Below are 13,415 nucleotides of genomic sequence, written 5' to 3'. Positions count from 1 at the left end.
AGGACTAAGGAGTAATATTTATCTGTAAAGATAGATTAAGAATGATTGTTCCCTTGTTTTCTTTTGATCAAATATAAAGGGAAATTTTAAACTAGTTTTAGAGGAATTTAAGAGAATTTGATTATTCTCATACTTCAGATTTTGCATATTTTTAAAAGCTGAGTAGCATTTGTCACATTGCAGAATAAAATACTGCATTTTGTGCTATAGAATGATATGTATGTATTAAAAAGCCTACAGCAAGCATTATCCTAAATGAAGGAAACATCAGAAGCATTCACTCTGAAAAGGAATGAGGAAAGGATGTGTACTCTTTCTACTTCTGTTCAGCGTTGTAGTGGGGATTGTAGCCAGTGCAGTGAGACCTGATCAAAAATGCAGAAATAGAACTGTAATTATTGGAAGCTATTATTTATGGTGAAAACTCAAAAGGACGTACAAATAGATTATTAAAATAGTAACTTTAAAAGGGTGAGTGGATGTAAAATTAATATGTAAACGTCAGTTGCGTTTCTATAGATCAGCAGCAAATAATTAAAGAAAAATTGTCAGAAAATGTAAAAGTACATGTCAACAAATCTAAGAAATGACCAAGATTTCTTTAGGGAAAATTATAAAATTTCATTATGAGATGATAGAGAACACCTAAACCGAAGGAGATATATGTCATGTTCCCTAATACCAATATTATAAAGATGGCATTTTTCCCCAAATTGATATACAGATTCAATGCAAGTCCAGACTCTTGAGATTTTTCATTAAATATGATGAAATGATTCTGAACAGGAGAAGGAGGATACTTTATAGAAGAGAAACAGCAATGAGGAACTGACTTTATCAGATAATAGGGTTTATTATGAAGACGTATTAATTAAGGCATAGTATTGGGGTAATAATAGACAGATTGGCCAATGGAGTAGAATTGTGAGCCCAGAAAGACACTTAAGAAAATACAAGACTTAAGTTGAATTTTTCTACCTCTTGTTATATACAGAAATCAGCTGAAAATGAATTGAAGATTTAAGTGTAAATCAACATTTTTAAAGACTCTTGGTAAAAAATATTGGTAAACAAATTTTAGTCCTTGGCATATAGAAAGGCATTATACAAAATAAAGTTTTATAAAAACAGTTGATAAATTTGATGATAGTCTTAATTTCAGTTTACTGTATTTTTCAGTTGTAGAATTTGTTTGGTTCCTTTCCTAATAGTTTCAAGTTCTCTACTAAACTCCATCTTGTCTTTTAACTCCTTGAATATATATTTTAAATAACCTGTCTGAAGACTTCATTATTTGAATCCTTTATGGTCTCTTTTTTGGGGGGGGATGGCAAAAGGAGAGGAAGAGAGAGAATCTTAAGCAGGCTTCACGCCCAGTGCCAGAGCATGACGTGGGGCTCGATCTCACAACCCTGAGATCATGACCTGAGCTGAAATCAAGAGTCAGTCAGTCACTTAACAACTGAGCCACCCAGGCGCCCCTGGTCTGTTTCTATAGACTATTTTTCTTTTCTTTAAAAAAAAAACAAAAAAACACAAAAAACAAAATTCCTCTATTTTGTCTCTTCATTTACCTGTTATTTAAAATAGAATACCAGTCATTGTATATGAAAAATTATAAAGATTTTAGGCTGAGGATATTGTTATCTGTCTTCAGAAGATTTTCTTTTTTTTTTCCCAGAAGATTTTCTTGTGGTAGGCAGCTAGTCAATAGCAATCTCAGATCGCCTCAGATCAGTGAATGAGTTAGATTATTTGAAGCCGGACTTCATCTCTGTGAGATCTGGTGTCTTTCCAGTTCATTCTTAACTCCTAAAGTATAGCTCCTTCAGGGCCCCAACCAGAGTATAGGGCATTTATCAGATCTTCCATCCTCAGTAGAACCTGAACTCCTTTCTTTTTCCTCTATAGGCTATTGAGAGTTGATCTCAACTTCTCATTTTCTTAGCCACCTCTTACAAAATTGGCGGGCTCTATCTGGAAAAAAAGAGGTCTCTTACGCTGAACTTAACTCTCTGGGTTTTTGTGATATTGTGATTTATAATAAATATATATTTGCTCTTCACCCCCATTCCTGGCAAAGAGCTCCTAAAACCCTGGCTAAGTGATAACACAAAAAAATTGAAAGGAGTATCTTTTGTTATTTGTAATAAGCCCCTTTCAACCACACCTGTTATGTCATATTATGTTATGATACGAACACCTGCATCACAGGTGTGTATTTTGACCTAATAGTTGTACAAATAAGTTCTTGTAGATGCCTTCAAATGCTTCGCTTAAGAATACTAATGGGGGGAGCACCTGGGTGGCTCAGTCGTTAAGCGTCTGCCTTCGGCTCAGGTCATGATCCCGGGGTCCTGGGATCGAGCCCTGCGTTGGGCTCCCTGCTCGGCGGGAAGCCTGCTTCCCCCTCTCCCATTCCCCCTGCTTGTGTTCCCTCTCTCGCTATCTCTCTCTCTGTCAAATAAATAAATTAAAAAAAAAAATACTAATGGGGATATTTTAAATGTTGTGATAGCTACTGAGACTGTGAGCATAGTTTAAATAAAAAGTCAGAATCAAAATTGTATTGTCATTTTATTATTGCCTGTAAGACTAAAGAATTTGGGTTTTAACTGTGTTTCCAATTTAGCATTTCAAATTTTAATACTTTCTGAAAAAAATTTTCACATAATTGTGTATTTTGTGCTTTTAAAAAAATGACTATGTTATGATTTACTTCTACAGCTTATATTATTTGAAAATGCAGTTAATATTTTAATTCCAAAACTAAACCTGGATTTCTTTTCAGATATCAATTTAACAAACTGTCATTACATTATATTCTGTCATAAAGGTTGTTTTTTTTTTAATTTTTTTTAAAAGATTTTATTTATTTATTTGACAGAGAGGGACATAGTGAGAGAGGGAACACAAGCAGGGGGAGTAGGAGAGGGAGAAGTAGGCTTCCCCGCGGAGCAGGGAGCCCGATGTGGGGCTCGATCCCAGGGTCCTGGGATCACGACCCGAGCTGTAAGCAGACCGCTTAACGACTGAGCCACCCAGGAGCCCCTGTCATAAAGGTTTTTATATTTTTTCAGAACTGCAAATTTTTCCTGCTATAGCATTTTTTTGTCTTTTAAAGCAGACCTAATTTGCACATAAAACTTTTTTTTTTTTTTTAAGATTTTTTATTTATCTGAGAGAGAGAATGGGAGACAGAGAGCATGAGAGGGGGAGGATCAGAGGGAGAAGCAGACTCCCCGCTGAGCAGGGAGTCCGATGCGGGACTCGATCCCGGGACTCCAGGATCATGACCTGAGCCAAAGGCAGTTGCTTAACCAACTGAGCCACCCAGGTGCCCGCACATAAAACTTTTTATGGAGGGACGCCTGGGTGGCTCAGTTGGTTGGGTGTCTGCCTTCGGCTCAGGTCATGATCCCAGGCTGCTGGGATCGGGTCCCGCATTGGGCTCCCTGCTCAGCGGGGAGCCTGCTTCTCCCTCTCCCTCTGCCTGCCACTCTGCCTACTTGTGAACTCTCTGTCAAATAGATAAATAAAATCGTTAAAAAAAAAAAAAAACTTTTTATGGAAACTAGCTGGCTACCTTATATCATCTATTATCTTCTTGGTATTTAATCCCTAAGGTATTGTTCTGAGTTTTGGTAAATATTTCTATGTATGTCACCTTTATGCAAAACATATGTAAAATTTCTAATAGAGTTCAGTTTTCAAGAGCATAGGTTCAGGATTCAATGACTTTTTAGTATGAATTCTTTCTCTACCACTTCCTATCTGGAACTTTGGAGAAGTAATTTTATCTCTTTAAAATCCGTTCCTCATCTATAAAATAGGGATGATAGTAGTTCTTACACAGATTTATATTCTCCCTCTTCCCTGTTTTGTATAACCTGCAACCATTTTAGTAAAAATTTGGTTGGTTATTAATATCAATTCAGAGTTCTGCTCTAAATTTCAGATGATTTAGGGTCGTTACTTCCCAACCATGCACATAACTTAATGAATACTGTTAGTGACTACATATGATAATGATAAAAGGCATTTTTGAGATTGTATACTATTCTATTTTGTTAGCATAGACTGGATGCTACTTAGGGTTATTGGATATGTTGGGCAGGGAGGAGGACCTAGCCGGATTTTAGTTCTATGTGACTATTTTACATTCTTAAAAAAATGTACTTTTTAGTCCCTGAACAGCAGCTGCTTGATATTGAAGATTGCGACCTCAATGTGGTGAGATTATGTTTTCAAGTTTTCCTCCCTGATGAACATGGTAATTTGACAACGGCTCTACCTCCTGTTGTCTCTAACCCAATTTATGACAACCGTAAGTACTTTATTTTCTTATATTTTTAGCATTAGCTTATTTTTTTTAGTTTAATTTTTTAAGGTATTTTGGCAGTTAGAGAAAGAGTATGTTCATTATAAGAAAAATTCAGGCATTACTGAAATAACAGGAATAGATTTTCTCTGATCTTCTCCTCCAAAGATAATCACTGTCCCCAGGTACATATTTCACCAGTTTCTTCATATATAAAAACACATCATCAGTATCATTCATATAGTATACTTTTGGCAACTTAAAAAAAATCATCACAGATCATTTAAAAAATTTTTTTTTTCTCTTAGCAATATATCTTGAGCCTTTTTCCCTTTTCAGGTACCTTATTCTCTTCAGTAGCTGCATATTTCCTTATATGGCTCTATCACAATTTTATTGAATCATTACCCTATTACAAGACATTTGGTTTGTTTCCTTCTCGATTTTTTTCTCTAACAGATTGTACTTCAGAAGATATCCTGTATGTGCATATTTTGTGCAAATGTGTCTCTAGCATAATTTTACAGAAGTAGAAATGTTGGCAAATGCTAGATCAAAGGATATGGGTATTCGTAGTTTTAAAAGAAATTGCCCTCAAAGTTTTTGTGTGCACGTGTGTGTGTATTTGCTCTTATATATGCATCCATTCATGGTATATTACTGCCTGTTTTACATATAGTAGCATAGTGGGACATAGGCCTATAAAGGTGGATCAGAGTATCCTCATCATGGAGAACTTTAAATTGCCAGGGAGAGTTACTAAAATTATATTCCTAATAGGAAGCATGAAATTGCATTGCTATAGGCTTATAGTTATGATTTAAGAGATTAATCTGGTGACAGTGTATGGATGGATTGAAAGAATCAGAATTTAGGAACAGAGAGATTTAACTAGAGGATCAGTTATTGCTGAGAAACGAAATCACAAGGCTGTAAACCAGGTTGGGCAGTGCAGTTAGAAAGGAAAAGGACAGTTGTGGGTGATTAATGTACTTAGTGTCCTTAATTTATGTATACACTAAAGCTTTTATCTGTTCTGTAAATTGTTTTCCTATAATTCTCACCATCAAAAAGGAATAAAAAATATTACTAAAGCAGAAACCAATTAAAACAATCCTTTATATTTAGGTGCTCCTAATACTGCAGAATTAAGGATTTGTCGTGTAAACAAGAACTGTGGAAGTGTCAGAGGTGGTGATGAAATATTTCTACTATGTGATAAAGTTCAGAAAGGTATTCATTTATTTGTTTCATTGAATTTAGAATAGACAGATCTTCCTTGGCTTACAGTGGGGTTATACTATCATAAATTCACTGTAAATTGAAAATAATCTTAAATCGAAAATGCAGTTAATACACCTAACCTACCAAGCACCATAATTGAGCTTAGTGTACCTTAAACATGCCCGAACACTTACATTAGCCTGCAGTTGGGCAAAATGACCTAACACAAAGCCTACTTGTAATGAAGTATTGAATATCTCGTGTGATTTATTGAAAACTGTACTGAAAGTGAAAATCAGAACAGTTGTGATATATGTTGTTTACCCTCCTGGTCATGTCGCCGACGGGCTTGCTGCCACTGCCCAGCATCTTCAAAAATTTTTTTTTTTTTTTTTTTTTAAGATTTTATTTATTTGCGAGAGAGAGAATGAGAGACAGTGAGCATGAGAGGGAGGAGGGTCAGAGGGAGAAGCAGACTCCCCGCTGAGCAGGGAGCCCGATGCGAGACTCGATCCCAGGACTCCGGGATCATGACCTGAGCCGAAGGCAGTTGCTTAACCAACTGAGCCACCCAGGCGCCCCTGCCCAGCATCTTCAGAGTGTCGTACTGCCTATCACTAGCCTGGGAAAAAAATCAAAATCTGGAATACGCTTTCTGCTGAATGCGTATCACTTTCACACCATCATCAAGTCAAAAAATTGTTAAGTGAACCATCATCAGTTGGGGACCATCTGTATTTTAGATTGATAGATGGATTTTGTTTTCCATTGCTATTCCTTTACTTTTGTATTCACTAGATGACATAGAAGTTCGGTTTGTGTTGAACGATTGGGAAGCAAAAGGTATCTTTTCACAAGCTGATGTACACCGTCAAGTAGCCATTGTTTTTAAGACTCCACCATATTGCAGAGCGATAACAGAACCAGTGACAGTAAAAATGCAGTTGCGGAGACCTTCTGACCAGGAAGTTAGTGAATCTATGGATTTTAGGTATCTGCCAGATGAAAAAGGTATGACTTCTTGGTGGTCATGTTTTATGTATTTCTTAAAGTTAGTTCTCCTAATAACATTTTCTTGTAAGATACATTTGGTTACAGTTAGGTTTATTCATAATTGACATTTTATTTCCTAGAAGTTTTTTTTTTTAAGATTTTTTTTTTTTTTTTAGTTTATTTGACAGAGAGAGACACAGCAAGCAAGAGAGGGAACACAAGCAGGGGGAGTGGGGAGAGGGAGAAGCAGGCTTCCCGCTGAGCAGGGAGCCCAATGTGGGACTCGATCCCAGGGCCCTGGGACCATGACCTGAGCCGAAGGCAGACGCTTAACGACTGAGTCACCCAGGCGCCCCTATTTTCTGGAAGTTTTCAGTTGATTTTTTTTTTTTTTTTTAAGATTTTATTTATTTATTTGACGGAGGGACACAGCGAGAGAGGGAACACAAGCAAGGGGAGTGGGAGAGGGAGAAGCAGGCTCCCCGCAGAGCAGGGAGCCCGATGTGGGACTCGATCCCAGGACCCTGGGACCACGACCTGAGCCGAAGGCAGTCGCTTAACCGACTGAGCCACCCAGGCGCCCAGTTGACTTTTTTTTTAATCGATTGGTCCTTCTGCTCTTTGCCTCTCTTTCTTTGGAAAGGAATCTAGAATAATTTCAGAGTATCTGAACTGTTTATCAAAATGTATTATATATTTGAGATTCTGTTTTTGTACTTATTGTGCCCTTTTTAAGACGGAAAGCTTGCCACTCAGAGTGGTCTCCATTTTGGTTTGGTCCTTATCTGCCTTTATTGCATTAGTTGACATTGTTGACTTATAGGTGTTATAAGAAAACAAGATGAGTATTATACCCTTTCCAACTGACTTGGGACACATTCTGCAACACTTACTAAATCCATATTACATACATTTGTTTAAAGCACCTTATGGGAATAAAACACCTATTTATTTGTTAAAGGAGAAGCAGCATAAACCTGTCTGTGATGATTTCCTGGTTTCTTTTTAACCAGATACTTATGGCAATAAAGCAAAGAAACAAAAAACAACTCTACTTTTCCAGAAACTGTGGCAAGACTGTGGTAAGATTATTTTGGATTGATTTGTATTTAAATAGATTTTGGGTTTTTTGCTTTATTCAGTTTTCTAAATTTTAACTGATGTTCTTTTTTAAATTGCATTTAATAATGGAAAAACTTTATCACAGCAGTTAATTTTCCTGAAAGACCTAGACCTGGTACCCTAGTATCAACTGGAGAAGGAAGATTCATCAAAAAAGGTATTTTATCCTATAGAGTATTCCTTATGGTCAAAAGACCAGTGCTTTGCCCAATATATTAGAATTCCATTCTTAGGAATGAAAACTGCTTCTTCACTGTTTTCCAACTTTTTTCATGCTTTGAATGTTAAATGAATTGATCTCCACTTCTTAAGGTCCTATTAGAAACTATGATTATGTTTTTGGGATTTATTGTTTGAGAAATTACATTTGTTCGTATGGTGGTAATTTTATTTAATTACAGTGTGTCATGGAAGAAATGGTTTGGATCTGGCCAGTTGCCTATCTTTAAAAATAAAGCTTAACTGGAACACAGCCATGCTCATTTGATTAGATACTGTCTATGGCTGCTTTTTTTGCACTATAGTGGCAGAATTGTGTAGGTCCAACAGAGGCTGTATGGCCCATAGACCGTAAAATATTTGGCCCTTTACAGAAAAAAAAAAGCTGTGAACCTCTGGTTTAAATCACTGAACCAGGGTTATGTAACCAGAAGTCTTTTCTTCCCCTTACATTCTTAAATCTGTGCTTTTTCCTGGTTTAGTATGTATAGCAGTCATATACTATATAAATAAATACAGAACCCTTAATTTTTTTCTGACTGGGAATTTTGTAGTACCTTAGAATTATCTTTTTTTTTTTTTTTTTAGAGAGATGGGGAGAGACAGAGAGAGGGGAGGGGCAGAGGGAGAGAGAGAATCTTAAGCAGGCTGCATGCCCAGCAGGGAACCTGACTCAAGGCTCGATTTCACAACCCCGAGGTTAGGACCCAAGCTGAAATCAAGAGTTAAACGCTTAGCCAGCTGAGCCACCCAGGTGCCCCTAGAGTTATATCTTAATATATCTTAGCAAGTTATGTGTATTTTTCAATCATCCCTAATGAGCATTTCTTCTATCCCTCTATTTTCTCCTAAACGTAGTGAATATGAAATGATTTTGGCTATTTAGATTCCCATTAACTGAAATTCTGATTTTTTAAAAAAATTTATTTTTTAAGTAATCTCTACGCCCAACCTGGATCTCAAACTCACGACCCCGAGATCAGGATTTCCAACTGAGCCAGCCAGGCATCCCTGAAATTCTGATTTATTTTTCACTTTATAGAGCCTCAGAAGCTAAATTTTCATATTTAACTGGAATGAAGCTATCTATGCCAAAATAACTTACCAAAATTATTTTATAGGTATTTGTAAAACAGTAAGTGTTACAGAATTTAGCTTTTTGGACTCTTATAATAATTTTGGTGCTATTTAATATTTTTCTCTAAAACGTTACATCAGTTTGCTTGGAAATTTTTTTTATTAGTGTGTTTATGCAAGTTTAATTTAGAGATAATGTTTTTTATACTTTTATTTCAGCTTATAAAAATACATTTTCCTCTCCACAGAATCAGACTTTTCTCATGGTGCAGTTTTGACAGAAATGCCCAGGACTTCCGGTGTTTCAAGTCAAGCAGATTCCTACTATTCCTCACCTGTGTCCATCTCAAATGCACTGTCACATCATACTTCACCCATACCTTCCATGGTGTCTCAGGCTTCTTCCAGTTGGTCGTCAGGGGCCCACCCCACCCCGCGCACAGTCAGTACGAATCCACTGAGTGATTTTTCAACAGGGACACTTTCCTCTAATCCACAAGGTATCTCGCCATATCTGGAAATGCCTCTTGAGCGTGATTTGAATGCCTCTAATGCTTGTATTTATAACAATTCGAATGACATAGGCAGAATGGAAGCACCATCCATGTCACCAGCTGATTTATATGGTATTTCTGATGGCAACATGCTGCCGAATTGCCCTATGAATATGATAACACCTAGTAATGACAGCATGAGGGAGACTGATAATCCGAGACTTGTGAGCATGAATCTCGAAAACCCTTCATGTAATTCAGTGTTAGACCCGAGAGACTTGAGACAGCTCCATCAGATGTCCTCTCCCAGCATGCCGGCAGCCGCTGGCTCCAGTACGGCTGCGTTTGTTCCACAGCCGGAGGCATTTGAGAGATCTGACTTCAACTGCACAGATAACAGTATGATGAATGAGGCAGGACCATCAAACGGTACTAATCCAAACAGTCATGGTTTTGTTCATAGTCAGTATTCTAGTATTGGCGCTATGCAGAATGAGCAATTAGGTGACTCATTTGCATTTGATTTTTTTCAAGGTAACTTGTAAAACTTAAATGGTTGTTTGGGTATATTGAATTCAAAGCTGGAAAGTATCATATAGGGGAAATTCTGAAATAGAAATTTAAAAACTGTTTCTTCTTTTTGAAACATGTGACCCGATAACTGTGTGCCATGGAATTTCTGTCTTTAGAGTCCTACCCCATTTTCCCAGTACAGAATGAGGAGAAAATGAGAGCAAGGCTCCAGTTCTTCAAAATACACTTTTTTATACTTCTTTTATATTGTATTAATGTATTCTTAGTTAAATGAATTAACTGATATTTGCTTTTAAGCAAATTTAAGGTAAAACCTGTAATGACTATGTCATTAGAAAAATGATTTCCTTATTATTTTTGAGACCCATAGGCCAAGGTGACCCCTAAGGGGTTTTCTGAGGCTTTTTGGAGTTTCTTAGATTTATATATAAGTCAAAAATCTTTAAGAGTCTAACTTGGCAGGGGATGCCTGGGTGGCTCAGCCAGTGAAGTGTCTGCCTTTGGCTCAGGTCATGATCCCAGGGACCGTGGGATCCGGCTGCATCAGGCTCCCTGCCCAGCAGGGAGTCTGCCTCTCCCTCTCCCTTCCCCACCCCTACTCGTGTGCACCTGCATGCTCTCTCTCTCAAATAAATAAAGTCTTTAAAAAAAAAATCTAACTTGGACAGAAGAGAGTGAAGTGAGCTTTCAAGGAAGGGGAAGTTCTCTACATTTTGGACCATTTTAAATAGCTACCTTTAAATCGCTTGTGAGTTTAGCTTTACACCCATGTCTTTAAGGTGAAGAAGTTTCCGTAGGCCTGTCTTCTTTCTTGTGTTTCCTCACTCACTGTGATCTCGTCCAATTTTGTGCTCTTTGTTCGTAAATTTTATCCCTAGCTTAGACCTATCCTCTGACCTCCATACTTGGAGCTTACGCATGTATGTAAAACTACTTATTTGAAATCTCTACTTAGAAACCTAATTAATGAACAAAAATCCAGCTCAGACTCAACATATCCAAAACTGAGTTCTTGATCTTCCTCCTTGTGCCCTATAGTCTCTTCTCTCCAAAGTAGCCAGAATGATTATTTTTAAAACAAGTCAAATTGTATCATTCATCTGCTCAAAACCATCCAGTGGCTCCCCATTCCTACTCAGAGTAAAGACCAAAGTCCTGGGCGCCTGGGTGGCTCAGTTGGTTAAGCGACTGCTTTCGGCTCAGGTCATGATCCTGGAGTCCCGGGATCGAGTCCCGCATCGGGCTCCCTGCTCGGCAGGGAGTCTGCTTCTCCCTCTGACCCTCCCCCCTCTCATGTGCTCTCTGTCTCTCTCATTCTCTCTGTCTCAAATAAATAAATAAAATCTTAAAAAAAAAAAAAAAGACCAAAGTCCTTAAAATTGGCAGGCTCATACTTCATCTCCTATTTCATCTCTTACTGTTTTCTTCTCCTCATTCAGCTCCAGGCACTCTGCCCTCATAGTCTCTCTTCAAAACACCAAGTATATCCGTGCCTCAGACTCTTTGTACTTGGTGTCCCCTCTGCCTTGACTATTTTTCTCTCAGATACATGCATAGCTCACTTCTTAACATCCTTCAGATTCACTCAACTGTCACTGATCAAGGCCTTCCTCAAGTCTATACACATCAGCACTCCATGTCCTCTTTCCTTTCTGTTGGTCCATAGCACTTACCAGGATCTGACCTTTACTAAGCATTTATTTTTTACTTTTATTTTTTCCCCTATACTGGAATATAAGCTTCACAAAGGTAAAAATTTCTGTGTTTTGTTTGTTGAATCCTCAGTTTGTAGAAGAGGGTCTGCCTCATTATTAAGCATTCGGTAAATATTTATTGAATGTTCAAAGTACTACTAGTAGAACTTTTTTTTGAAAGAAAGAACAGCTTTAATTAGATGTTTATGATTTTTATAATGTGACATTGGGTTTATGTCAGAATCATGCACCTTCAGGTCAAAGGATTAATAATGGTAATCCAAACCATCTGAAAGCAAAGTAATCCCAGCGGCAAAATGATGGTAGAATTTAGGCAGTAATCTTAGTTGTGATGGAATTGTCATGATGCTAAGTAACTGACTTACTGAAGACTTACTCTGTTTTACACATAGAACCTGCCATAAATGTTAAGCATGTTCTGAGCTAGAAACAGTGTGTCATTTCATTTACACAGTGTCCAACCAAACCAGTAAGTTTACTGGAACAATCAAAATGGGAAATGTATGAATATCATGTAAATAAAAATTCTGAGTTGAATGATACTGGGAAATGGGAAGGAGAGCAAGATAAGACTTGGGGTTAGGATAGTCTAGGAAGCAGAAGAAGAAAAAGATTAAAAACACCTAAGTACCATTAATACTTCTCAGAAATTATTATTTAAAAATGAAACATTTGTTATATAATTTTAAAACCCGTAAGCATAGGGCGCCTGGGTGGCTCAGTCGTTAAGCGTCTGCCTTCGGCTCAGGTCATGATCTCAAGGTCCTGGGATCGAGCCCCACATTGGGCTCCCTGCTCAGTGGAAAGCCTGCTTCTCCCTCTCCCACTTCCCCTGCTTGTGTTCCCTCTCTCGCTGTGTCTCTCTCTGTTAAATAAATAAAATCTTAAAAAAAAAAAACAAAAAAACCATAAGCATATAACATACTTTAGAAGAACTTACCAGGGAGAATAAAAAATGTGGAAGGCATCATTTCTTTTCTTTTCAAAATATGAATGAACCCAGGATATCTCCAGATAGTGGTTGATAGGTGGTGAGCTTTTTTTAAAAAAATACAGAATCCTATAATTTTGTATTAATTAGCACTGGCCAGCTTAAACACAGACTGTTAGAATATCTAACTGGATTTTTGTTCATTAAATAAGCAACTGACTTGTCTTCCAGGGTTGTTTTGTCCAGCCCTTCCCCATGTAAGCTGAATTAAGGTACTGCTACATCTGTGTTTAGAGTATTTCCAATGGATTTTTTCATTTTTCAGGTACTACTTACTGATCATAGAATTTATTTTATAACATAAAAAGAATATGGCAACCTATTTCTCATCTATCTCTAAATATATTTACGTTTTCACAGTTTCCAAGGAAAAAGTGCCGCTCTGCCTTTCTATACTCTACTCGCACCCTGGGCCCTGCTCTCTCTCACATCTTGTTTCTGTATCCTCACATCACCATTTAGTGGTGGTTTTCTTTGTATAACTGTGATAAACGTCTTCTCTAGCCTTAAAAAAAGGGAAACAACAATCTTTCCTACTACCTTCATGTTCCTTCCTTCACATCCAGACTCAGGAAATGCTTTCAGCTTCAATTTCCTCAGCTCCCAGTCATTCTTTGGCTTATTAATCTTTCACCTCCTACTGTTTTCTTTTTTTTGAGAGAGAGAGGCATGGGGGCGGGTGGTAGGCATGTGTACTCTCGAGGGTGGGAGGAAGAGCGGAGAGA

General features: G+C 37.5%; 1 protein-coding gene across 3 annotated transcripts in view; it reads left to right on the top strand.

The window, feature by feature from the left end:
* The window catches only part of REL (REL proto-oncogene, NF-kB subunit), a 33,488-nt gene extending 22,259 nt beyond the window's left edge, over positions 1-11,229 (top strand). For 2 of the 3 annotated variants that reach the window (XM_035001492.1, XM_035001490.1), the window contains 6 exons: positions 4,187-4,327; positions 5,450-5,554; positions 6,344-6,556; positions 7,552-7,620; positions 7,746-7,817; positions 9,205-11,229. In XM_035001492.1, the coding sequence (XP_034857383.1) occupies positions 4,187-4,327; positions 5,450-5,554; positions 6,344-6,556; positions 7,552-7,620; positions 7,746-7,817; positions 9,205-9,995 (1,391 nt within the window). In that variant the 3' untranslated portion in view covers positions 9,996-11,229. The remainder of the gene's footprint in view (positions 1-4,186; positions 4,328-5,449; positions 5,555-6,343; positions 6,557-7,551; positions 7,621-7,745; positions 7,818-9,204) is intronic. The other variant, XM_035001491.1, reaches the window with a different exon arrangement.
* Positions 11,230-13,415: the final 2,186 nt, after the last annotated feature.

The sequence above is a fragment of the Mirounga leonina genome, unplaced genomic scaffold (assembly GCF_011800145.1).
Source record: "Mirounga leonina isolate KUSES-001 unplaced genomic scaffold, KU_Mleo_1.0 Mir_125, whole genome shotgun sequence".
Lineage (NCBI taxonomy): Eukaryota > Metazoa > Chordata > Mammalia > Carnivora > Phocidae > Mirounga > Mirounga leonina.
Note: the sequence above shows the minus strand (reverse complement) of the source record. Positions and strands in the feature narration are given on the sequence as shown.